General features: G+C 37.8%; 6 protein-coding genes across 7 annotated transcripts in view; 2 read left to right on the top strand and 4 right to left on the bottom strand.

The window, feature by feature from the left end:
* Window positions 1-263: 263 nt before the first annotated feature.
* On the bottom strand, window positions 264-968 carry LOC129794525 (anionic trypsin-2-like). Its single transcript, XM_055835278.1, has one exon. It carries the CDS (start codon window positions 966-968, stop codon window positions 264-266), a length of 705 nt encoding a protein of 234 aa, XP_055691253.1.
* Window positions 969-3,210: 2,242 nt separating this feature from the next.
* On the bottom strand, window positions 3,211-5,916 carry LOC129796491 (phosphatidylserine synthase). The gene is made up of 3 exons (XM_055838480.1): window positions 5,307-5,916; window positions 4,921-5,179; window positions 3,211-4,505 (listed from the first exon to the last, which is right to left on the bottom strand). Exons 1-3 carry the CDS (start codon window positions 5,450-5,452, stop codon window positions 3,621-3,623), a joined length of 1,290 nt encoding a protein of 429 aa, XP_055694455.1. The 5' UTR covers window positions 5,453-5,916; the 3' UTR covers window positions 3,211-3,620.
* LOC129796498 (transcription termination factor 3, mitochondrial) lies at window positions 5,910-7,161 on the top strand. The gene is made up of 2 exons (XM_055838488.1): window positions 5,910-6,710; window positions 6,775-7,161. The coding sequence occupies exons 1-2, from the start codon at window positions 5,999-6,001 to the stop codon at window positions 7,050-7,052; spliced, it is 990 nt and encodes a 329-aa protein (XP_055694463.1). The 5' UTR covers window positions 5,910-5,998; the 3' UTR covers window positions 7,053-7,161.
* LOC129796502 (trypsin-1-like) lies at window positions 7,092-9,015 on the bottom strand. The gene is made up of 2 exons (XM_055838506.1): window positions 7,809-9,015; window positions 7,092-7,742 (listed from the first exon to the last, which is right to left on the bottom strand). The coding sequence occupies exons 1-2, from the start codon at window positions 7,976-7,978 to the stop codon at window positions 7,199-7,201; spliced, it is 714 nt and encodes a 237-aa protein (XP_055694481.1). The 5' UTR covers window positions 7,979-9,015; the 3' UTR covers window positions 7,092-7,198.
* Window positions 8,344-10,250, top strand: LOC129796501 (vitellin-degrading protease-like). Its single transcript, XM_055838505.1, has 2 exons — window positions 8,344-9,475; window positions 9,580-10,250. The coding sequence occupies exons 1-2, from the start codon at window positions 9,306-9,308 to the stop codon at window positions 10,130-10,132; spliced, it is 723 nt and encodes a 240-aa protein (XP_055694480.1). The 5' UTR covers window positions 8,344-9,305; the 3' UTR covers window positions 10,133-10,250.
* A 1,826-nt stretch (window positions 10,251-12,076) lies between these two features.
* Window positions 12,077-26,455, bottom strand: part of LOC129796488 (prolactin-releasing peptide receptor-like) — a 48,245-nt gene continuing 33,866 nt past the window's right edge. For both annotated transcript variants that reach the window (XM_055838472.1, XM_055838473.1), the window contains one exon: window positions 12,077-12,497. The gene's annotated coding sequence lies outside the window, so the exon portion shown is untranslated. The remainder of the gene's footprint in view (window positions 12,498-26,455) is intronic.

Genomic DNA, 26,455 nt, shown 5'->3' with positions numbered 1-26,455 from the left:
CAGAAACGCCATTTTGAGAATTATGCAGACAATGCAACGAATTAAATGTTGTAGCAGTTAAAACCGAGTAAATGGAACGAAAGTCGGTAAGTTCCCTAAAATTCATGCTCAAGGTGAATAAACAACGAAGTTAATTTTCTGGTCATTTCGAGTTAAATCTCAATTAGTTTATCATGAAGAAAGGGTTCGTTGGGCTCATAAAAAATCAATCAAATGATCTTTAAATTTTTATTGATTTATTCTCAAAACTTACAAAATATTCATTACCAATTCTCAATTACTTGATAGAGCCAATCTCTGAATGTGGCAAGTCTCACGTGAACATTGATGAAGTTACTAATGCGTCGAGCGTGCAAGCCTACAGGTCGATTAGCTTCCATTAAGATTCCACCAAAGGTAAAGGCTGGTGGTAGATGATGTGAAGTCCTGATGGTACAAATTTCTTCTTGGTGCATTGGTGATCCAACTGTAGGTGCTTCAACTTCACACGCCATGTTTACCATTGATATTGTGTGAAAATTAATGTATCTCGTTGCGAGCCATCCAACGACATTGGTTGAGATACCTCCGGGAACGTCAACAACGGGGATGGGAACAGATTGGACACGATCATTGAAAGCAATCGTGTCGCGTGTTTGAATGAGTCCAATGTTGTTGCTTAGAGTCAAAGGATTGTAGGTCGGATGTGTAACAATTGCAGAAATGAAAATATTTGTCGAAGGAATTGGTTGTTCGGCGTCATGATGCCCAACAGTTATCATTGTGTTAGTTAGCAAACGACCAACGATGCAATTAGCCAGGGCCGTGACCCATCGTTCATTGAGGATTATTCCATTGCACAAGAATGCCATGGTACCAGTTGATGCTCTCACAATGGCCAAAAAGGGAAGATTCGATGTGCAGATGGACAATTCAGACCGTTCTGACAAGGACTTCTCATCTGATTGTACTGGATTGTTTGCCGTCATGGCTAATTTGAATGAAAAAATTTAATTTTTTTTTACAATTCAAATTACAACGATCTCAATCTTACTTACAGAAGGACAAAACTCCAGAAATTAAAAAGAGAAGGATGACACTTTGACGAAGCATTGTTGCAGCTAAAAGTAAGCTTGGAGACTGTTTCAACGCACGTACAACGCATCATCTTTTATACCAAATTTTTGACCTATATTTATAACATGAACGTTATCAAATTGAGAAAATATCTTTAAATCTAATAAAACAAATCATTCATTTTTGGCATAACTTTGCAAAGAACTTCTTAAACTTCATGTCTTGATAGTATCGTAATCATATCAATGCAAGAGGTCTGAAGCTGGCTTATAAAGGAAATGATTGGCGTTATCATTAATGGTAAATTTTACGTTAATCTCAACAAGAAAGTACAAGAAGAATCTTTTCATCTTGAGATTACTCATCCAATACCAGTATACTTAAGTAGCCATTTAAAGTTCGAGGTGCAATAAATAAAGAATTTAATTATCTTGCTGATTTTGAAGTACATACCTACATAACTTAATCAATTGACTTAAACCAAGATTAATTCGAATTTATTACAGGTTTGTTATCTATTTCAATGATTTCAACTGTTTCAATAATTTCTTGGAATGCGCAGATTAATTCGAGGATTTTTGGTGACGTTTTTGATAAACAAAATACAATTTGAAAAATTGCATCGTCTGGTTTTCAATGTTGTAACGATGTCCTCTTTATTCAGCTCTTTTCGACCAGCTTTTTATATACATACACTTACATGCCGGTGTGCTTTTTTTGTAAGGGCGCCAGATCTCAAAGGATCGCACACCGGGGTTTTTTGAGAGGAAAAGATCGCACAATTTGGGGAGGTTTTAAATTAAAAAAGAAAGTACAGAAGCCAACTTGGACCGACTGACCTCTGCCGCCGACAGGATATTATCATCCCCCCCGTAGCCAACACAGTCTACAAGACTCCGGCGAGGCGTACCGCTCCACAGATGATCTTGCGCGCCTATCGTACATCAAAATCACAAATTGAATTTGTAGATAATAAAATATATAGAATAGTGTGTAAAAATCAAATGTGTATTGAGAATAAAGAATAAAATTTAACTTAAACCTCACTTTAATTAATAAAAATGAAAATTATAAATTTGGACTTTAATTAATTTACTTTACACTGTTTATTTAATTTTAAAAAAGAAAAAATGATTTTATATAATTTTAATTGGAAGAAATTGACTTTACTTTAATTTTACACTTCAATATTCAATTTAAAAGAAAAAGGGATTTTAATTAACGCGGAGATGTTGAGATGTTGATGTTGCAGCTAGGAGAGCTTATTCCAGAAGACAGATGATTACTCACACAAGAATTGGCGATAGCCTCAAACCCCCACCACCGATCTTTCGATCTCTCTGCATTCGTCGTGAGAGAATTTTGGATATTTCTACTATCGCCTAAATATATACACCAGCCTAGCGCATGTACATGAAGATATGAATGTAACAATGTATGCAACGAAAAGTAATAGTTATACTTAGCGCCCTTTGCGATCATTTTCTGAACTTCTAATGATCTAAAAAATTGTAGAACTTTCTACATGATGTCTATTTGATTCAAATAGATGGATTTTCGATTCAAAATTGAGACATCCATATTGGCTAAAACCGGTTTAACTGATTTATAAGTATGAACTATCGTTGTAAAGTTAGCAAAGTTAGTGAAATACTCTACTATATATAAAAAAAAACTAAGAGCTGAGACTATTTAGGTGATACACAGAATTACAGCTAGTAGGACGCAATGAAACATTCGCATAAATGTTTCATACATTGAAACAGATAAAAAGCACGTGACGTCAATGTTTGCATTTCTTGAAAAAAATTTTCTTGACTTTTCCCAACTGATCTCAGTGGAAAATGGTAAGAATATTTTGCATCTTAGGAGCTTTAACGACTGAAGAAGATGATGCAGTGAGTGATGTTCGGAACAGCGGTCGAATAAAAAATCAGCGATGTCTTGTCACTAGTTGCAACGTTTCGGCAATTTTATTGTCATCATCAGGCTTTTAGCAGTATGACAAAGCTTCGTTAATGAAAAAACAATAATTGTACACCATTTGCGCCAAAACCACAACAATTAAAACATAAAGAGCAAAATCACAGTCTCTCACGATTTCTTATCACCTTTAAAACTTTTAAAATCGTTGAATTTCTAATTAAAAGATTATTTTTCTCCGTTTCCATTATACATTTATTTTTTAATATTCATTACAGCGTTTTGAGTAAAATATTTATTCTCACAGTGATTGGTATCACTCCCTCTTAACCAATTCCTATAAACTATATATAGTTAAAGTTGCCTTGAGAGAAGGAAGCGACAACTTTTTCTTTTGTCTTTTCGTAATGAATAAAATGGCGAAAATTCGGTGGTTGGCTAAAAGAGAGAGGAGAAATGCCATTTAACTTTATTTCTCTACCTACAATATAACTTTTTTTTTGCTACAATCGATGCGCGGGTATTTTGACTAAAGCGGATATGACTTGAATTCCTATGAGCGTGTCTCAGTGCTGTGTTGCGGTGTCTTTGGTTCATTTGGCCCCCATTTAAGCTGTATAGGAACAGAGCAGGGGGTCAATTTAGTCATCCTTCCGTAGTGAGGAGTTTTCGGTTTCGTGGATGCGCTTTCGCTGTCGTGATGTTTTGGTCTTTACGGGGGTAGCATCCGTGTCATGTTGGAAGTATTTATGCCACAGCATGTACCCATAGACAAAGACAACGGATACAAAGAGTTGTATGAGGAGCCAAGCAATTATATTTGTCGCTTGAGTACGCTCAAACAATTCCTTGCCATTCTTTATGCAGAGAATCGCTTCGGACACCATTATACCCCCATAAACCCAGCATTGTGTCCCCACGCGCTTGCACTGCGTATCCGTTATGTAGACATAGTATTGCCGTACTGAGGGTGCTGTGAACAGGCCAATAAGGATGAGACGTACAATGACTACGGGATGCGATGGTGGCATCTCAAAGATATGCTTGAGGAAGAATGTATTGAGTTCTGTGACCTGCCAGAAGATCACAAGCTGGCACACAGCCAAGAAGCGCATGTATGTACTCTTTGGATCGAGCCATCGTACAGCAGTCCAGCTTTCCGGAGTAAATTGCAACACAGCTCGTTTTATCTTACCCGTTGTGCTCGAAATGTGCTTTATGCTAATCCATCGATACTCACGCATTTCCAGCATTTTGCACAACTTCAAGCCACACCAAATACCTACACCATTGCATACGACTACATCGAGAATGAGAGCATCCCACCAGCATTCCACAAAATTGGGCAGGAGGTGTGCAAAGGCAATCTCCGTAATTTCCCACATTATTGAGATGGCCCACAGGATTCCCATGTGCCGAATGAGAATAGCCTTGAACATCCAACCGAGAAAATGAGCCAATGCAAAAACATCCACATGTGACCAAATGCGTTCAGCGGTGATGTCTGAGCAGTTAACTCCGTATTCCTGCAAAGGATGCATTACAATATTGTCTTTATCAAAGTTACAAACATAAGTGGAGAAAGACACTGAAGTAGGCTAAAGGAGCGAAAGAATAAAGGAAGATAATCGCTAAAAGTTTTACAAAATTAATTATTCGCGATTTATTTTTCCACGCAATGTTTGTTTACCTTTTCAATAAGGTTCAATGACTTTTTTTTTGCAATGACTAATGCATCATTCACACGTCCCAGACCTAGACCTGTAGCTTATCAAATCTTTCTCACGTGTTTGATGAGTACGAATATTTGATAAAGAATCAAAACAAATTGTGAGATAAAAAAAGAAATCCATTCAGATCTTTGTGCATGGAAAATGTCTTGTGAAGTTTAGAAGGATTTTCAGGACATTCAGGGATAATAAAAAAAAAACTGAAACTTACCTTGTCCATGTTAATGTGGAAATTCTTGAGCCCCGGATCTAGCCAGTAGAAGATGCCCATGATAGTCTTGTAGTTTTGGAACATAAGAAACTGCAGTCCGAGAAAGTAGAGTACCGACAGACCGAAGATAATCCTCCAGACAGCAGGATGTGGCCGGGTGAAGGGTCCATTGGGGAATGCAATTACGGAGACGGTGAGAAAGAAGAATATGACACATATAATCCCGGCCCAGATGTTCTCTTCGATGTTCGTCTCATTGCTGTTCCACCACGATTACATAATCCGGGAATGATAAAACAAATTAAATTAAGAGCACAGATTAGTTAGAGAGCCAAAGTTGAGGTTATGAAAACCCCCGGGGGAGCCCGGAAATCTACAAAACTCACCGTACAAATGCAAAATACATGGCACAGACAATGGAGACAGCAAGAAGGGTTATTGTGTGGGGTTTGTAGAAGAATTCCAGAGAGATATCGTCGACAGGACGCTCATTGACTGTCAGGAAGGCATCCGCATTCTCCTTCCGTCTCATTTTGATGTAATTTCACAACCTCTCAGCACACAGACACACAACAAACATTTGTCCCAAAGATCCAGCAGTTTCCTTGTTATGCAGAATCACTCCACCCGGCGGGCTGGGGCCAAGAAAATCCTGGGAAATTGCTTGTGGACTACAGAGAACTCCCGCTTTTGTGAAAAACTTGCACACAAATTCGCAGAGTTGGACTTTGGTCGACTATCGCGTGGTGGCGTTGACTATGCCATATAACCCATCTCTTTCACTCCTTTGTTAATTTATATTGCGCTGTCTCTTGCAAGACGAAGTCCTTTAGCGAAATTCACCGAATTTAGTCTAAATTTTCCCAAAATCTACTTCGCTCCTCCGAAGGTGGAATAGAATCCCATTCGTTGATATTTCGCTTTATGGTCACTTTTCACTTCGGGCACTTTCTGACCCTCGTTCTGACCACTTTTCCCGAACTTTGTCCACATTTACCATCCCTAACCTAATTGTTTTGTTTACAAACCTATAAAGTCTTCAAAACAGTCTTCATTTTTGCTGGAATTTCGTGAGAAAATGCGATTTAAAGTGATTCCTATTGCATTGTCACGCTGCACGGGGATATTTTTTCGTGGAATGTGCACAGAAATTGCACTGCCAAGACCGCAAAGTGACAATTCCCCTCTGAGAATCCCAGAGAGCTATGATGACATCGAGATTCCTCCCAATTTTCCACCCACGTTCAATTTTGCCAGCTACATCAATAAATCCCATAGCCTGCAGCAGCTTGTAAAGCTCGGTGTGGATCTGTATAGCATTGAAAGGCGAAAGGGGCTGCCACAGTATGTCTTAAGATTGGATTTTGAACGAGATATGAAGCCGGTCATTCAGTTCCTACACGATCAGGGACTCCCGCCAGACCGCCTGGGGTATTTCATCACAAAGAACCCACTGATATTCAAGGAGCACTGCGATGATATGCTCGTGAGGGTGAACTATTTGGAATCCAAGAGATTTACCAGGGAGCAGATTGTGAGGATTTTGGATAAGAATCCCTTTTGGTTGATGTTTTCCACGCAGAGAATCGATCGACGATTGGGATTCTTCCAGAAGACTTTCTCACTTTCCGGTAGTGAAGTAAGACATGTCACCTGTGCAGCCCCAAAGTTGATTACCTACGCCATGGAGCACGTGAGAAAGAGCACATTTTCAATACGGGAAGAAATGGGCTTTGAGGCGATGGAAATGAAGACACTCCTGCTGAAATTACCCAAAATTTGGATGATGAGTGAGTTTTTCTTCAACTTTTTGTCTGGAGGTTTTTTGCTCAATAAGATGATTTTATTTTTCAGATCACGACAGCTTGATGGGGCGCTTTCAGTACGTTCACAAGGATATGGAAATCTCACATGAGCAACTCTGTCAGGATCCACATATTCTCCTTTCGAGGGAACATCGCATTAGGCAACGACATGAATTCCTGAAATTCATCGGAAAGGCTCAGTATGATCCCAAAAAGGATCTCTACGTGTCCCTGAAGAATTTAGTCGTGGGAACAGATGAGGAGTTTGTCTTCAATATTGCAAAATCTTCTATGCCTACCTACAATGCTTTCCTGAGGACACTGTAGCCGGCCGTAAATGTAGAAATATATGCAAAAAAAAACATATTATGCTGAAGAATTTATTTATGTTGCAAGCTATTGCATAAACATTGAGAAAGATATATTTTTTTCAAAAGATTTACGAAGTTTAACTGCTTCGTTCTTTAGTGCTTCTATTTGCCAATGAAATCACGGATGGTGGAGATTTTTCTGTAAGCACAACCCTCACCGTAGCCACCAAATTCATATGTACTGATCCCAACGATCTGCCCATTCCAGACAAGTGGAGCACCAGATTCTCCTTGGCAGATATTGTTGGGATAATCAGCATTTGGGTCAATAGCACTGGCACAGATGAAATCATTGGACCACCGATCACCATGAAGCTCCTTGCACTTGGCATCATCGATCACTTTAATGTTGTAGTATTCTAAATCAGCCCAGTAGTAGCTAGTAGGAGGAGGATTTGTTGATCTACGGATTGTCGTGACAACTGCTCCCGCAGGAATTGTTACATCATCCTTTGCTACTTTAGCTGCTTTAAAGCCTTTGCCTCCGTCAATATTTCTATCGAGAGTGATGATTGTTTGCTCCTTGCTCATGTCCATGTAATCACGATCAGGATGGTGGACAATGCGATTGATGTAGTACATATCGCCGGAGTCATTGATTGGGGTATCAGTTGGACGAACTCTCACTTCCATACTTGAATAGCCACTGTTGGAAGAAAAAGAAAATTATTTTTCTAAAACAGCAACAAGAAAAAACTTCACCATAACTTACACTCCACATGAAGCGGGGATAAGTACTGTATTCTTGGAAAGAACTGTTCCAATGCAATTAATAGACATGGAACTTCCCACGGATATTTTATGGGGAAGCCTTTCTTCCTTGGCCAGGGATGATCCCGCCAGAGCCACGGCGAAGAGGACGATGACACGTAGAGACAACATTTCGATGCTGTGATCTTCTCTGTGTAGATCGTTGAAGTGTGCTTCCTTCAGGCCATCCAGATCTTCTTATATGCACTCCCAAAGAGCTAAATGGTTAATCATCACCCCTTCCTCCTTGCGGGTTTCATCAAATTTTTACGAATTGCGTATTTGCCGAATATTTTGCAGATGCTTCTAAGTTTACCAATTTGTATTGCGAAGCTTCATTAAAAATTTCCTGGAAGCTACTGTTTGGTCAAATGGCAAAGCGGGAGATTTGGAAATTCTTTACAAGCTTAAGAGGAAAAATATCACGTGTTTTTTTATTGGCACGTGCAATAGATTATCATATAAGCAGGAAAATGAATTAATTTGTGATGTTCATCAATGCATGAAAGTCAGATTCAGCAGATTTATTACAATATATTTAAGGTATTTTTTTTGCACATTTTGCAAACTCTTCCTGTTTTAGGAATAAGTTGAGATTGATTATCCAATTAAATTGTTCCTCTTACTTGAAATGCATTATATTATGCTTCACTAAGGGAGTTAAATAAAGGAAGGAGTTTTAGTCAATTTAATTCCATAATTGGCTGATATATCGAATAAATCTGAGCAAAACAGTCGTTTACTCATAAACAATTTTGTAGGAATAATGTACATACTTTCTGTGTAGAAAATAAAGCGTACAGCAAAGCAACAAATTCCCAATCATTCCACGCCCACAACATCAGGCATCATAATTTAGGAAGAATTTTCCTCGCGATCATGTGATTAAAATTCAATCTAATGATCAAGATTACTTCATAATATATCTTCGTACCTTTAATTATTCAACGATGTTCTAATAAGGAGAATGCAAAGAAGTCATAAATGGTTTTGTTAGCATAACACATGAGGAAGAAAAAAATGTTTAGAGAACAATGAGTGGAAAAATTCGTTTTTTTTTCTTTAAAGGCAAATAACACGATTAAGTGTTATTTGATCGAAATGATACAAATAATTCTTTCAATTATTTGTCAAATTGTGGAAAGAATTTCAAAATCTCTCGCTTCACCATCTGCCTAAATAGAGACTCCCCCAAAAATACCGAATATTCAAAGCGAGGCGATGATGCGAGGGAGTGTCTGCAGATGATCAAATATCCTCTGTGCGGGGGGTGACGATATTTGCGTGCGCATGATGAGGAATTGGTGACGAAGGAGTGATGAATGTTAGATGTGATGGTGACGCAGTAAATGGAAGATTTTGAAGGGTATAAGAAGATCTGGAGTAACCTGGTAAAAGCACACTTCAGTGATCCTTTCCGTGGAATCAACACACAGAGAAGATCTTTCGCAGCATCAAAATGATGTCTCTACGCTTTGTGGCCCTCGTTGTCGTGGCTCTAGCTGGATCCACTCTGGCTAAGGAGAAGACTTCGGCTCTTCCCATCAAGGTGACTCTCGGTCAGGGCAGCTACTGCAGTGGAACAACCATTTCCAGCACTCAAATTCTCATTCCAGCAACATGTGTAATGTGAGTATTACCTTTAAAATATTTTTTTAGAGATCATTTCCAGGATGACTTGCAACCTGACTCAGAGCTTGTCTCTCATATACTAAAATTAATTCATATTTCAGGTCTGGAATGGGCATGGATGTGAAGGTACGCCCTGAGGGGATTCCCATTAATGATTCCGGTGAAATGTACCGCATCAATCGCATCGTATACCATCCCGATCGTAACTACATGGATATGAGCAAGGAGTACGCCATTGTGACGGTGGACAGGAAAATTGACGGAGGCAAGGACTTCAAGGCTGCCAAATTGGCTAAAGATGATGTGACCATCCCAGAGGGAGAGACTGTCACCACTGTTCGTGTTTCAACTGAAATGCCCACAATCTCCTACTACTGGCAGGCTCTTGTGTATCAAGACTTGACTGTGGTCAATGATGCCAAGTGCAAGGAGCGCTTCCCTGATATGTGGTCTGATTCCTTCATCTGCGTCGGCCCTGCTAACCCAGATACCAGTGACCCCAATAATCAGTGCCAAGGAAATCAAGGTGCTCCTCTTGCGTGGAATGGGAAGATCGTTGCCGTGGCTAGTTGCGAGCTTTCCTGCTATGGTGATCTCTGCGCCTACAGGAAAATCTCTTCTTTTCAATCCTTTATTGATCAGAACAAGAACTAGAAGGGATATCTAGAAGAGCTAAATGGAACCTTATAATGGCTGACCCTGGCAATATATTTTTCTTCAAAAACCTATTTCATTTGTAATTTTGAATTCAATAAATTCTTTAGCAGCAAAATGAATATTTTTTGTCTTGATCTTAAAACTTTGCTCAGATGTTCTGAATTGTCTCAATGTTCCTTTTTATTGTTTTTGACCAATAATTAAACGAATAATATGCTCAAACCGATCAAACTTAGAATTTTTTGCACGAGATTAATATTTTAACTTGATTAAATCTAATTGTGGTTTTGAATTTATGTTTCAATAAAAAATACATACACGATAAAGCCATTATTACAAGTTAGTAATAAAAAATCCACAAAATAAAGTTGTCAAATCTGGATGAAATGTTTTCATTCATGTTATTAACTCTATCAACAATGTATCATGTATAGCTTCGGGTTGTCTTCCTAGGATTTTTTAAGCTCTTTGTCCTTTCGTGGCACAACCTACACAATCAATTGTGTTTGATTGGATGTGAATAGGAAAATTATGCTGTCATGTTGAACATAAATGACTTCAGGGGCAAAACTATGATATTGCACTGCACTTAGGGCATATATGAGTAATTGTTAGATGTATTTATGCATTAGATGTCTATCTACAGAAACAATTCAATTCGGAAAGATAATATTTTGTTGTCTAAAAATAAATGTTTTTCTTCCTATCTTCTGTATTTTAAAAAGACACAGAGACTAAATGAAATTATTTGTTACAACCTGACTCATTTTGCCCCACACTCTCCTAAAAAAATAATCTAAAAAAATTTCTTATATCTGCATCCTTGGGAGTGTTTGTTTTCGCTAGATATGAGAAGTTGCAGGAGATCACTAATATGCCACAATAATATTCGATTCTTTTGGGATATGTATAAAGAGAATTTCATCCGTAAATGTCTCTCTTTATGTTGCAAATCCTCCGTAAAGCTGAACAATATGGAATATTCTATGGATGACGAGGCGTCATGTGGAAATAATGCTTCCTATTTGCCCCCATTTAATTCTTTTACAATATGTTACCATACTCTTTTTTGCAGATTCATACGACAAATTTTATTTCATATTTCTCTCTTACAGCTTCATTTAATTCTTGTTTTTTTTGTTCCAAACTATTACATTTAATAGGTTGGTAGGTATCTATAAAAAACCTCTCTTATATTTAAACAAAGTTAAAATTAATTTAAAAATAAGCATTAAAAGATATTTTTTTTCTTTAATAAAAAAAGAAATATTTACAGAAATTCAACATTTTTTTTAAATATATTATTCTCCCTACAATATTTAGCTAATAATTTTGAGTATATTGTTCATTTTACTAGGAGTGATAGCGAGTGGAGAGGATATTGAAAATAAACGAATTTCGATAGAGGAAACTTTTTTAATGCATTTTCCCCCGGGGCTCATTCTGAAATTCCCAATTATTTGCAATATCCTCTCGAAAATTTACTTTACATTTCCTTTATTTACATTAGTCAGTTCAATAGAATTCTCATATAGTATTTTTGCAGATTTTTTCTGCACAATCTGCATTTGAATATATTTTTTGTGATCGAAGCGGAACAACATTTTTTGCAAAATTTGAAAAGGTATTGTAAAAATAAAAACTTCTTGATAAAATAAAGTTGTGCTGTGCATAATGTTTCTTTTAATGTATACACTTTGCTGCTTAAAAGTTTAGTTAAATTAAACTTGTGGTTTGTAGCACCTTATAGATAGAAAAATTGTCATTACATAATGGCATCACATGAAAGTCCCAAATATTGATTCAAAGTGATAATTGCAGAAAAGACGTACAGTCAGGTATTGGTTAACGTCGCATGGGATATACTCTTTCCGCTCATTATTATTAATGGGTGAGAAGAGTACATCCCATGTGACGTTAACCAATACCTGACTGTAATGCCGAGCACTAACTGTAAAGCGTTTTTTTTTCTTTAAAAATTTGGGTATTTTTTTTACGTAAAAAAATAAATTAAAAACTTTCTCAGAAATATCATCACTTCCGATTCTTTTTTCTAATAAATCTAATTGACAAAATCATTTCTCTGTCATTTTTGGGAAGTGAAGAATTTCATTTTGGGAGTATTTTTTCTTCTGCAAAGTGAATCCTCCAGTGTTTTTCATGTTACACTTAAGCACGCTATATTAATGACTTTCGTTGATATCTCCATCGAGGAGTGTTCATTATATACATACATAAATCTATAAATATATAGATATGATGAGGTGTATTGAGTTTTCTGTGAAAATTTCAATCTGCTGGGATTTCCTTATATCCACCCCATCAGCTTTTTTGGGTCCTCATGCCGCAAATGTATAGATACCTGAAATTGAGAAGATGCGGGTGAGTGAAAAAATAACCTTAATTGAATTGTAAAAAGGGAATAAATTTTCCAATGAAAATAACAAAAAGAGAACAAATGATGTGGCACATAAAAAAATGCTGGTGGTAACGAAAAATGTAAGAAAATATGCTCTCACATCAAAAAACAATGATCCACGTCCCACAAAAAATTACTGTTTCCAATGCCCTGGAGCATTATGAATATTTTTGTTAGATAATTTGCATATCTATTCATCCTTCCTTCGTATCACTGTCCGATTTTGACACCATTGCAGAGGATTTTCCATTATTTTTTTTTGTTTTTTCTCTTCTGTTGAGTTTTATCTCGGATCTCATTCAAAATTTCCATTCATAAAATTTTTTTAATGAGAAACATTGGATGTCATTCAGCTTTAGATGACTTTTCCGATATTTTCTCAAAGGTATAGCTTTTCGACGCTTTGTCTTTTAGGCAGGCAAAAAAAAATTATGTACACTCAAATGTATTATTGCAACTTAAGAATAATTTATTTGGACGAAATTTTTACCTAATGTGCATTTAATTTTATCAATTTTTTTAACCAAAATCTCTAACTTTTTTCAAAATAAAAATTCCTAATGCCATTTTTATGCATTCAAACTCAACATAAAAATTTTTCCGACTTTCAATAAATAAATTCGGGTTAATGGCCTTAAAGTGGACGGTATAAACTTTGTAAATGATAAGTGAAGTACCCCAAATCTTCTGAAAGCTCCAAAAGGATCCCACAAAAAAAAACTATTCTAGAGAAAATTTTCACTTTGGTATATTGCTATGCTATCAAAAACAAAATCTTTCCATATAGGATATGTAAAATATTCTTCTGGAACTATTCCAACTCTTCCAACAAAAATTGTTACATGTGAGTATGTAGTATTTCAGCAAAATTCGCTTTCCGGAAAGATAAAAGAGTTGTGTTCTTCCGTCAAGATGCTACAAAAATATTTAATCCCACCTTATGCAATCTCCATTGATTTTTCTCAACATTCACCGTGAAAAACATCCTGTTCAGTCCATGGGAAGAAGTTACGTTAATATAAGAGAAGGAAATCAAGACGGAATCGTCCACATCTCATGAGATTTGTGTCAGTTTTTCTTCTTCAGAATGTGTTAGCTACTTTCAAAGTGAATCGTGTGCTCAATCAAAGCTTTCTCTATACCATTCAGAAGCAAGGAAAAGGAAGATAAGTAAAAAGGGAGCTACTCAAAAGTCAGTATCAATCCCAAGAGCAACATATTCTCATGTGTTGTGTCTTATTTTCTCTAACTCACGCGCATATCTTATCTCTCCATGAATTCCCAACAACATAATATGGCTGGATGAAAGAAAAAGTCGAAAAGGTAAAGAGTAATAGAGAGAGAAATAAAATTGAGATAGGAAAATTGTAAGAGGAGCGTCTTTGAGGAACTTTTGAAGTGACAAAAGTATTTTATTGTTGATAAAAAAAAATGTCTCAAATTTTCTAAATTCTTGACAGTTGTGTAATTTTAAACTGGGTGTATAACAGAATTAATTAAGAAAACAAGAGAATTAAAAATTAATGTACATATATCCCAGAAAGATATTTTAACAATGAGGAGGCAAATAATCTGCTCAGACATGAGCAAATAAAAATGTACTGGTAAGCTGACCAAGCTTACGAGAGCTGTGTTTCTTTCAGTGTACCAATTTTGTGAGAGCAAACTAGAGCGTAAATTAATTTAAATACGCGCAAAGTCGGGAAAAGTTGAAAAGTCATCCCCCAAGAAATCTTTAAAACGCCATATCTCGGGAACGGCTCCATAGATTTTCAAGTTTGAGCTATCGTTGGAAAGGTCTTAACCTCAACTATAATATATTAAAATATGAAGTAAATCGATAATGGCATTTTCGAAAAATTCGAGTTCAAAATTTTCGAAAAATTTGATTTTGACTTTAGCGCCTCTCGCGGTCATTTTTCGAAGTTGCAATGTTCTAGATATTTGTAGGGCTTCACGAAACCTTTCATTTGCACTTAAGTTGATCAAAATCGGACTTGTAGAACCCGAGATATGACATGCCAACTTTGGAAGGCTATATCTCGAGAACGGAGACATAGATTTTCTTCATTTTTGGCATGGAGCTAGATAATATGGTCAGCTATAACATATCAAAAAATGAAGCAAATCGATAATGGCGTTTTCGAGATATTAATCGAAAACTTATCGAAATTTTTGTTTTTGATTTTTGGCCCCCTAGCGGTCACTTTTAAAACTTCTGATGTTCTAGAGAGTTGTAGGGTTTGTTGAGATCTTTCATTTGACCCCGGGTTGATCAAAATCGGTCAAGCCGTTTTCGAGTTATGGTCGATTTTCGATGAAAAATTGTGGCGGCCATATTGACTAAACGGCTTGACCGATTTTCGAAAATGAGGTATCGTTGGAAAGGTCTTGATAGCCCCTACAACATATCAAAATTTCAGATTTTTAGCTATTACAGGGCCTGAGATATAGCCAAAACAAAATTTTCAGGTTATTCAAAATGGCGGACGGGGGGGTGGGGGGTAAAATTTGACATCATAATCGGATGTCTTCCAGTCGATATTTAAACTTTGCCGTTTACCGCAAGTCTCTATCTATTACCGTTCTCTTGCAATTTAGGGTTATACTACGGACGGACGGCCGGCCGGCCGGCCGGCCGGAAAAAAATTTTTTTGGCGCATACGTTTTTTGGAATGTGGGGACCCTAATTCGTGCTCATACCAAGTTTGAGCCCGATCTGACGACTTTCGATTTTGCTCGGTACACAAAAGCTGTGTCTGAAAGAAACACAGCTAAAAACACAATTTTACCATGAAAATTTGTGAGAAAATTGCGAAATACCTTCCGTACGAGTGAAACAGTATCAGTGACATGCAAGTGAGAGTATCTCACTGAAATTGCACCTGCATCCGTCTCATGCAGATTTCTCATTCGTCCGCAAAGCTGGGAAAGAAGTTCCTAAGATATCTTTAGTAGGGCTCCGAAAAATCGAACTTTTCGATGCTTCGAAGTGTTGAGAAAAAATCGAAGCACTGCAAAAGAACTGCTTCGTTTTTAAAATGCTTCGATTTATTCGAATAATCGAAGCATTTTAAAAACGAAGCAGTTCTTTTGCAGTGCTTCGAATACGCTTCGATGCTTCGAATCACCGAAGCTTCGATGTTCAGACCGAAAGTCCGAGCCCTAATCTTTAGAAGGCCATAACTCGGGAACGGCTCCATAGATTTTCGATTTTGAGCTATCGTTGGAAAGGTCTTAACCTCAACTATAACATATTAAAATGTGAAGTAAGTCGATAATAGCGTTTTCGAAAAATTCGAGTTCGAAATTTTCGAAAATTTTGATTTTGACTTTAGCGCCTCTCGCGGTCATTTCTCGAAGTTGCAATGTTCTAGACATTTGTAGGGTTTCACGAAACCTTTCATTTACGCTTGAGTTGATCAAAATCGGACTTGTAGAACCCGAGATATGACATGCTAACTTTGGAAGGCTATATCTCGAGAACGGCGACATAGATTTTCTTCATTTTTGGCATGAAGCTAGATAATATAGTCAGCTACAACATATCAAAAAATGAAGCAAATCGATAATGGCGTTTTCGAGATATTCATCGAAAACTCATCGAAAATTTTGTTTTCGATTTTTGGCCCCCTAGCGGTCATTTTTGAAACTTCGTATGTTCTAGAGAGTTGTAGGGTTTGTTGAGAGCTTTCATTTGAGCCCAGGTTGATCAAAATCGGTCAAGCCGTTTTCGAGTTATGGTCGATTTTCGATGAAAAATTATGGCGGCCATATTGACTAAACGGCTTGACCGATTTTCGAAAATGAGGTATCGTTGGAAAGGTCTTGATGGCCTCTACAACATATAAAAATTTCAGATTTTTAGCTGTTACAGGGGCTGAGATATAGGCAAAACAAAATTTTGAGGTTATTCAAAATGGCGGACGGGGGGGTGGGGGGGTGGATTTGACTTCATAATCGGATTTCTTCAGGTCGATATTTAAACTTTGCCGTTTACCGCAAGTCTCTATCTATCACCGTTCTCTAGCAATTTAAGTTTATGATCCGGCCGGACGGCCGGACGGACGGACGGCCGGACGGCCGGCCGGAAAAAAAATTTTTTGGCGCATACGTTTTTTGGAATGTGGGGACCCTAATTCGTGCTCATCCCAAGTTTGAGCCCGATCTGACGACTTTCGATTTTGCTCGGTACACAAAAGCTGTGTCTGAAAGAAACACAGCTAAAATCTCTTTGTGCTCAGTGTGCGTAGTTATTTTATACAGATTGCGAATCACGGGAAAGATCTTTTCTCTTTATTTTCACGAATATTTTACTGTGACGTTTCGAAAGCTTGGATTCTCCTCTTCCTCAGGTAAAAATAAATAATTATGTAAAAAAATTCATCAAGATACTACCTATTTTCGTCGTTCCATTCTTCAAAACGTAAAAGCAAGCAAAAGTCTGTATGTTGAGTAATTTTTTGAAGTTGTTCTCGCACCATATTTTTGCCTGGTGGAGAAAAATATCCATGTTCTCGAAACGTCACAATAAAAAGACTCTGCAATGATAAAATAATGTGATTCGCATTCTTTGAAGTTATACGAAAACTTAATCTTTTCGTCCTTCAAATCAAATCCTCAATAGGCATTAAAGTTTTCTGAAAAACCTAAATCAATACGATTTCTATTCCCGTAGCCATTTTTCACACGATTTTTCATAATATTTATTCTAAACTATAGAATGTTTCTCAAAGTATTGTATTTCAAATCTCTATAAAACATTTTTCATGTTTTTCATTTTTCCGTGATAATTTACTCATAGATTGTTGTAGGTTGAATTTGAATGTAAATAAAAAGGTAAAAAATAAGAGGGAAAAGTATCGTATATCTCAAATTCTTTTTGTGTAGAGAAACAGAGAAGAATCCACGAGTTGGTTGGAGTTAATGGTGGAAAATGGATGGAAATGAAGGAAATTTTTAATATTACATTCCTCGTGAAAGACGTGAATTTTCTCCTTCCACATCCGAAAATTTTTTTCTCATATTAAAAATCGACGAAATCAATCTTTCTGTATGCGGGGTATTCAATATTTCAAAGTCATCGCATTGATACGTATGCCTCTGTGTGGCTTCATTTTCTTTGAATTTATATTCATACAATCGTCTTTGACATCAAGTATCAAAAATTATTTTTTCTTTAACTGTTTTTATAAATACTTTGAGCTTAAAAGACCCTCGATGACATTCAACATAGTTTTGCATGCTAAAAGTATTTTTTTACGCAGGGAAACTTGTAAATAAATTTGGGAGCAAAAATGTAGACGAATTCCCTTTCTCATATAGGAAGTTTTTAACAAAATTTAGGAAGTTAGGAAGTTTTATTTTATTTGCCTGGTGCTTCTTTTGTTTTTAAAAGGAAAATGGGAAAAGGTATACTAACTTTTCACTTGGTATTTGACTAATTTTTTTTTTTTTTGAGCACTTTATTCACAATCTGTATTTAACATATTAACTACAATACAATAAGCGAAATTTTGTGGCATAAGAACAAAAAGGGGGGCATGGGGAGAACAAATTCAGCAATTTGCCTCCATAAAAAACATTTTCAAAAGAAAAGATCTGTGTGGGTGGAGACCCTAGGTTTTTTGCGAGAACTCGAGCATTCGTCTTCGCTTTAGCCGTTTAATAGGCCGATGATGGAGCAAGCGCACAGCAAGTTGATTAGTATGTTCCTCCAATCTAGATTTGTGATGCTCAACAATTCTATCGATTTCCTGTTGCACAGTGGGAATGTCGAGATCCTGCCTGATGATATCATTAGGCACGTACCAGGGGGCATTTAGAATGCCCCTAAGAGTCTTGTTCTGAAATCTCTCGATGATCTCCACATTTGACCGAGAGGCTGCACCCCAGAATTGACAACCATACTGCCAAATGGGTCGGAGCATAGATTTGTATAGGAGAAGCTTGTTGTCCACCGAAAGCAAAGAATTTCGCCCCATCAGCCAATTCATCTTCCGCAGCTTCTGTCCAAGTTGTACTCTTTTAGCCATTATATGTTTTGCCCAAGTCAGACCTCGATCGAGGTGCATTCCGAGGTATCGTACGCAATCAGCAGAGGGGATTTGTTGGTTGTTAATGAACACCGGAGGACAGGTGTTAAAATTAAATCCACTTTTCACTGAGCAGCGCGGACCTCCGCGTGTCCGTCTGCTCTGAAATCTGATAACGATCTAACAAGTTTTTTCCTTGACACTTTGTCATAAATTCCAGTCTATTTTTTCCATTGACATTTTGGAACTTTCCAATGACCACCTCTGGAATTCTTCGAGCCTTCATATGGCGCCAAATTTGAATTTATTGAGACAATTTGCAATTATTTAACAACAGGCATCTTTTCTGAGGGCAAAGCAGATATGAGTAGATTTGGTCTCATTGACTCTAATCTTCCACGCTGAGAGCCAACTCTGAATTTGTACTAATGACCGCTGGAGTTTTGTATTGGCTAAAACTGGGCTAACATCAGTAGACAGCACAGCTGTATCGTCTGCGTACGTATGTAGCTATGGTGACACCACCTGTGTTTGGCATATCTGCGGTGAATAAGCTATAGAGCACAGGTCCAAGGATGCTTCCTTGAGGTACTCCCGAGAGTACAGGGCGCAACCCCGTGATTGCCACCTGCTGTCTCACATAGAATTGACGCTCCTGAAGATACGACATCAAGATGAGGCTGATCTGGCATGGAAACGCTCTCTTAATTTTGAACATAAGACCTGGATGCCAGACCTTATCAAAGGCCTGGCTAACGTCCAAGAAAACGGCGACACAAAACTTCCTGCCCTCCAGAGCATCACTTATAGGCTCCACAATCCTATGGATCTGCTCCGACGTTGAATGCCCCCTCCTGAACCCGAATTGATGATCCGGGATGAGACTCTGGGACTCAAGATATGGCGACATCCGCAGCAGCAGCAGCTTCTCAAACACCTTTGAAACCACCGGGAGGAGGCTTATCGGACGGTATGAGGAGTACTCTTCCGGCTTCTTGCCCGGCTTTGGGCACATTATTACCTCTGCCACCTTCCACTGCAGAGGAACATATTGCACTCTGATAACAGCGTTGAAAATCAACCGGAGCATCGAGATCCCAGCCAGCGGCAATTTCTTTAGGACATCGGCAGTAATAAGGTCGTAACCCGGAGCCTTTCTCGATTTCATACCCCGGATCACCTTCTTGATCTCGCCATTGGTAAAATTCCGCATGGGAAGATCCATTTGAAAAGGAGTGTCCAAATATTCCTCCACTACCCGTTCGTGCTCACGGGAGACAGGAGACGTCCATGGCGAGAAAACAGAAGAAAGATGATCTAGAAACACCGAAGCCTTTTCCTCATTACACCTTGCCCAGGAGCCATCCGGACCCCTAATCGGGGGAATCCTTACCTGAGGGCGTTTTATATAACGAGTAGCCCTCCATAGGTTTCGATCATCCGTCTGACTCGGAGACAGACGAGATAAGTACGATTGGATTCTTTCATTTTCGACTCGTCGAAGCAACTTCTTCAGCTCCGCACTGGCTCTGTTGAAGGCTGCCTTGTCCGCCGGACAGCGAGTCACTGACCAAACCCTTCTCAACCTGCGCCTCTCAGCAATCTTCTGCCGAACGCTGTGATGTAAATACTGCCTGACCGTCGTCTCCAAGCTTCCAGGGGTTGCACCCCATGCGGCCTGTTGTATAATTTCCGTAAAATTCTTTGTGGCATTCTCAATCTCCAGCCCGCACTTTAGGGATACATTCAGCCGTACGCCATCACTCACTGAAGCCTGGAAGAGCTCCCAGTCCGTTCGTCTACTATAGAGAGACGGTTGTTTGCTTTTAGGGGCAATCTTAGAGCACAGTGCGAGCACAACCGGCGTATGATCAGAGGACAAGTCGAAGGACGACGTCACTTTACACAGCTTCGGGTCAATACCTTTTGAGATGAACAAGTCAATGAGGTCAGGGATTTTTGCCGGGTCCGTTGGCCAGTAAGTAGGTTCGCCAGTTGAATGATAGTTCATGTTCAACGATTTCATTGACTTTAGAAGTTCAACTCCTTTTGTGGTCGTCAGTCGCGAACCCCAGGTTGAGTGCTTTGCATTCAGATCGCCCCCAACGATGAATTTATTGCCCAGAGTACTGAAGAATTGAGTATAATCAGCCTCCTTGTTATTGAATCTCGGTGGACAGTAGATTGATGAGATCCGCAAACTTCCCACGAAGTCGTGAAGTTCCAATGTTGTTGCTTGTATATTCTCAGTGGAGAATCCATTTAGCTCCACATGCCGGATGCTATCCTTGATCAGTATACCAGTGCCCCCATGACCCCTGCCACTGGGGTGATTCGTGTGATAAAATTGATATTTAGGGATACGTATAAAAGATTTTTCAGTAAAATGCGTTTCGCTTATTAACAATATGTCGACACAGTGCTCCGTCAAAAAGGCCTTCACCTCCTGAGCATGACTGCTCAGGCCGTTTGAGTTCCAGGATACTACCTTAAGCAACTCAACCATTATGAAATTACTTAAGTTTAGTGACCACAATTGTTATGAGCCTCATTACATCTGCCATTTGATTCATTAGTCCTTTCATCATGTTTTTCAGTTCCGCGAAGTCACTTGATCCGTGATCGGTACCCTGATCCTGAGAGCGTCCCTCAGAGGCAGCGCTCGCATAAGACACTGGTTGCTCCCGAACTCCGTTCAAATGAGGGAAATTTTGATCTAAATTTTCCAAATTCTCCGTGCCGGTTGTTCTTCGCTCTCTAAGCGTATTCAAATTAGAATAAAGTTTCCTATGTAATTCTCGGTAGACTGCGCATCCTTTGTAATTAGCTGGATGATTTTCTTTACAATTTACACATCTAACATGTTCGTCCTTTACCTTGCGAGGACAGTCTTTGGACAAATGCGAATCCAAGCACTTTACGCACCTAGGGGCCTTAGTGCAAAATGCTTTTGTATGCTGAAAGCTCTGACATCTCGAACATTGTACAATTTCTTTTTTACGACGTGGAGGTTCAAACGAGACGACACAATTTAACAATAATTTGATTCCATAGATCTCTTTGTTATTAGACTTCGGTTCAAGATCAACATAAAATATGGGCAGTGGCCGTTTTGTCGCATGGTGTTTAATATTCCAAAGGTTGGTTACTTTGTGCCCCAGGTCCAATAATGCAGATTTTAATTCATCCTCGTCAGTTGACTGGTGCATATTTTTTAACACCACACGGAAGCTTCTCTCAGATTTAAACTTATATGAATGCAACTCCGTACCTTTTTCTTTTAGAGCTTTTAAGATTGTTCGGTAAGTGTCAGCGGAATCAGCTTGAATTTTAACTTGATCATCCCTCAATGCTTTGACTGTGTGCTTATTGGGTGCCAAATCCTTAAGCAAATTGATCAATGGGGGAATGCGCCCAACTTTATGCACGAAAATTGGTGGCGGCTTGGGTTCGCGTCTTGGCTCACTTGACCCATTCGGTTGCGTCTGCTGCTCACTGTTGACAGGTTCACTCTCATTGGACTCTCCGGAAGTTGTAGCCTCCTCTTGCCGAGTAAAGGAAGAGAATTTGTTTTGGGTTGGAATTCCCAACCAGTAGTGTAGTTTGGTTTGCTTCAAAGGAGGTCGTCCTTTACAATTTTCGGGGCTCACCCTACCCCGTTTTGTAGTTTTGCGTGTGCTGAGAGTCCATTCATTGTTATCGTTGTTATGATTTTCATCATCTGTCAGGTCCATGAATGACGTGTCCAAAGAAGACATTCCAAACAAAAAGTTTTAGCAGCGAAACTTCGACCCAGAAGGCCACGGTAAGTGGATCCTCCAATGAAGGTAAGACCGTGGACCCCTGAGCCTGGAATAATTTGCCGAAATATGGCTCAAACACAAGAAATGTGTGAGAAATCGCTCTAAATTTGAGAGTGCTCAAATCAATGTTATTCTTTACTTGCCTGTCACAGGGTGAATCGTATTTGACTAATGATGTTAGTTTCGATAATCAGAAAAGAATAGTAATAAAATTATTCCTCTAAGAACCAGTAGACCGTAGAATGACTCAATTTTCTTGTATTTAAATTAATTTAATTATTTTCTCTAGAAATGCATTAAATTAACGTAGATGGTCAAAAATAAAATTGCAATATATACAGATACTAAAAATTTTTTGTTAATTAATTATAATTTTACATAAAATTATTTATTTGCAGCATAAAATGATTTTTGTCTATACACGGGGTGGTTTCATGGAAATTCCTCACTAAAAATAAATGTACTGGTAAGCTGACCAAGCTTACGAAAGCTGTGTTTCTTTCAGTGTACCAATTTTGTGAGAGCAAACTAGAACGCAAATTAATTTAAATACGCGCAAAGTCGGGAAAAGTTGAAAAGTCATACCCTAAAAAATCTTTGAAACGCCATATCTCGGGAACGGCTCCATAGATTTTCGAGTTTGAACTATCGTTGGAAAGGTCTTAACCTCAACTATAACATATTAAAATATGAAGTAAATCGATAATGGAATTTTCGAAATATTCGAGTTCGAAATTTTCGAAAACTTTGTTTTTGATTTTAGCGCCTCTCGCGGTCATTTCTCGAAGTTGCAATGTTCTACACATTTGTAAGGTTTCACGAAACCTTTCATTTGCGCTTGAGTTGATCGAAATCGGACTTGTAGAACCCGAGATATGACATGCTAACTTTGGAAGGCTATATCTCGAGAACGGCGACATAGATTTTCTTCATTTTTGGCATGGAGCTAGATAATATAGTCAGCTATAACATATCAAAAAATGAAGCAAATCGATAATGGCGTTTTCGAGATATTCATCGAAAACTCATCGAAAATTTTGTTTTTGATTTTTGGCCCCCTAGCGGTCACTTTTGAAACTTTTGATGTTCTAGAGAGTTGTAGGGTTTGTTGAGATCTTTAATTTGAGCCCGGGTTGATCAAAATCGGTCAAGCCGTTTTCGAGTTATGGTCGATTTTCGATGAAAAATTGTGGCGGCCATATTGACTAAAAGGCTTGACCGATTTTCGAAAATGAGGTATCGTTGGAAAGCTCTTGATGGCCCCTACAACATATCAAAATTTCAGCCCTCTAGCTATAATAGCGGCTGAGATATAGCGAAAACAAAATTTTGAGGTTATCCAAAATGGCGGACGGGGGGGTGGGGGGTAAAATTTGACATCATAATCGGATGTCTTCCAGTCGATATTTAAACTTTGCCGTTTACCGCAAGTCTCTATCTATTACCGTTCTCTTGCAATTTAGGGTTATACTACGGACGGACGGCCGGCCGGCCGGCCGGCCGGAAAAAAATTTTTTTGGCGCATACGTTTTTTGGAATGTGGGGACCCTAATTCGTGCTCATACCAAGTTTGAGCCCGATCTGACGACTTTCGATTTTGCTCGGTACACAAAAGCTGTGTCTGAAAGAAACACAGCTAAAATGACATATCCAATTGTCAATTTGAGTGGCGGATTTTGTGGGAAAAGGAAGGTGAAAAATATGGCTAAATTTATTTCAAAACTACATTAGGGACTGATTGAATGGGATTTCCTGACGTGGCGGAAGTTATGGTTTGAATGTGAATGAAATTCACTTCAATGCAACCCAAAATGCAAATGCAATTCACATAGAGATGCTATATATGGTATTGCTAAATGGATTCACGGACAATTTGTGTGGGAGAAAGCTATGGATGCATCCCTTTTAGCTTTCTCAATTGTGCAATTTGCTTCTATTCCAAAATACCCATTACTTTGTTGCAAAACCAAATAATGTCTGTGCAGTCGGATGTTGTATGTTTGCAGAGAAGTTATCTCAATACAACTTTAGCTTTTCACTTTAGCAACAAACCAGCAGCGGGAAGATCTACCAATGAGAAATCAACCGAAATATCTACATAAATTAAAAAAAAAATTATTAATTAATTTTATACTAAGATTGGAACCCAGATGATCATGAAAAGCCAATTGAACGAAATAACAATTAAAACTATAACAAATAAGAAACATGAAAGCTTCTCAAGTTAATTAACTTTAGAGAATCTCTTTATCTCTATAGCACGTTATATTAAAATCTTAAGTAAAATTTTCCTCTGAGAAAATTCTTGGACATTAATTGTTTAACCTTTGTACCATGTACAAGTTAGAAAACACCCCAAGGGGGCAAAAAGCTTTATTCTTTTTATTAACCTTCGAAGAAATTTAATGAGAATCCCCCGCACACCCCTTTCTCCGCCCCCTTTCAACAAAGCAATTCCTGATAATGAACTTTATTATTCACACTTAATTTCTCTGTGGGGCACGTATTAATTATAATGAATTTCCAGATTGGATTAATACGACGTACTTATGCACAAAATGGATGATTAAACCAAAATTGTTCCCATTCCCTTCATTAGGAAACCTTTATGATTGTATTTTCATAATTAAATAAAAATATGTTTTAGTTTAGCTACATGTAGGTACTACATAATTATATAAAAACATGAGAAACAATTTTGGTTAAATTAATGTCCCAAAGTGGTAGAAAAAGTTATACTTTATGAAAAAATGTAAAGTATGATGCGTTTCTCATTAACCTTTACGAATTTTCGCTGAAACTTTATAAATTGGAGTTTTTTTTTGAAAATTGTGACGGTTATATAATTGATTTTTTTAATGAAACTTTATTCGTTTCCTCGATATAACTTCGGCATATTGTCTTACCCTCTTTTTATGTCCTGATATAAATATTACAAAGAGAAAGAAAACTAATTTCTTTAAAAAAAATCACAATATGTTTTGCTTTTATTTTTGGCTACTTTCAAGACACTAAACCTTACCTATATAATCACTAAAATTATCACAGTATGTAATAACCTTTATTAGACAATAAATATCTGACGAAATTACATATACTGTATAAATATAGATATATTCAATTATATGTAGTTCTCAAAATTTTCTCCGAGTGTATCCAATAAAAGTGAAAGGTCTAACATCAAGTGGTTCCCCTCTGTGGGGCATACTTGTGGCATTCTTTGGTCAGAAGGTCAATAGAAAGGAAAATGGGTTATTTTGCTAAGAAATTTATCAATTCCTTTTACCCTGACTTTGGCATAAGACATGTTGTTTGTGCGAAGGGTTTGTTGTTCTTGATGTGATTCCCATCGAAACTCCGAGATAAATTGAGTTTGAATACACAATTAATCAATTCTATACACTAATCTTATATACCTATATATCAATTCTACATACCAAAAACAAGACTCTGAATATTCATTGAAATTTTCTCACAAGAATTTCTGGGAGGTTTTCCGTTGAAGCATCCAAAACACTTGACAATTAAATTCTTAAACGCTTTATTTGGAATGAAATAAAGATAAGAAGTAGGTATCACGAACATCTTGAGGGGTTGTCTCTCATTTTACCAAATGTCTGATCATCAGCTCTTTATTTGGCACCCCTTAACTGACCAATAAGGTCTTTTAGTAGACCACTAAAAGCTATATAGTGAGCCTCATGAACTTTATTGCTCCTCAGAAAGCTTATCATTCTCCTTTTAGGAAGTAAAATCCTCAAGTGTCGTCCTTATCATTAAGTTGGACACACGCGTTTCCCTTCGTAGGCGTATAATCTCTGCCGCATCATCAAATACCTAATCCCACCGTCACCAAGTCCAACCAATCTGGGATATTTTTTACTATAAAACAGAAGCGTCCAGTATTTCCAGAATGAAACGTTGGTGGTGGAATTTTATTGCATGAAAATAAAACATGAGCACGTGAAAATTTTCCATGAGCTTAACGTGAAACTATTTCCATCAGGGTGGACACATAATGCGTTCTCTCATTAGCCAGTGCTTTGCTCAATTAATTTTAAAA

Source organism: Lutzomyia longipalpis, chromosome 4 (genome assembly GCF_024334085.1).
Source record: "Lutzomyia longipalpis isolate SR_M1_2022 chromosome 4, ASM2433408v1".
Lineage (NCBI taxonomy): Eukaryota > Metazoa > Arthropoda > Insecta > Diptera > Psychodidae > Lutzomyia > Lutzomyia longipalpis.
The sequence above is the reverse complement of the archived record's forward strand: the minus strand, read 5'-3'. Positions and strand labels throughout refer to the sequence as shown.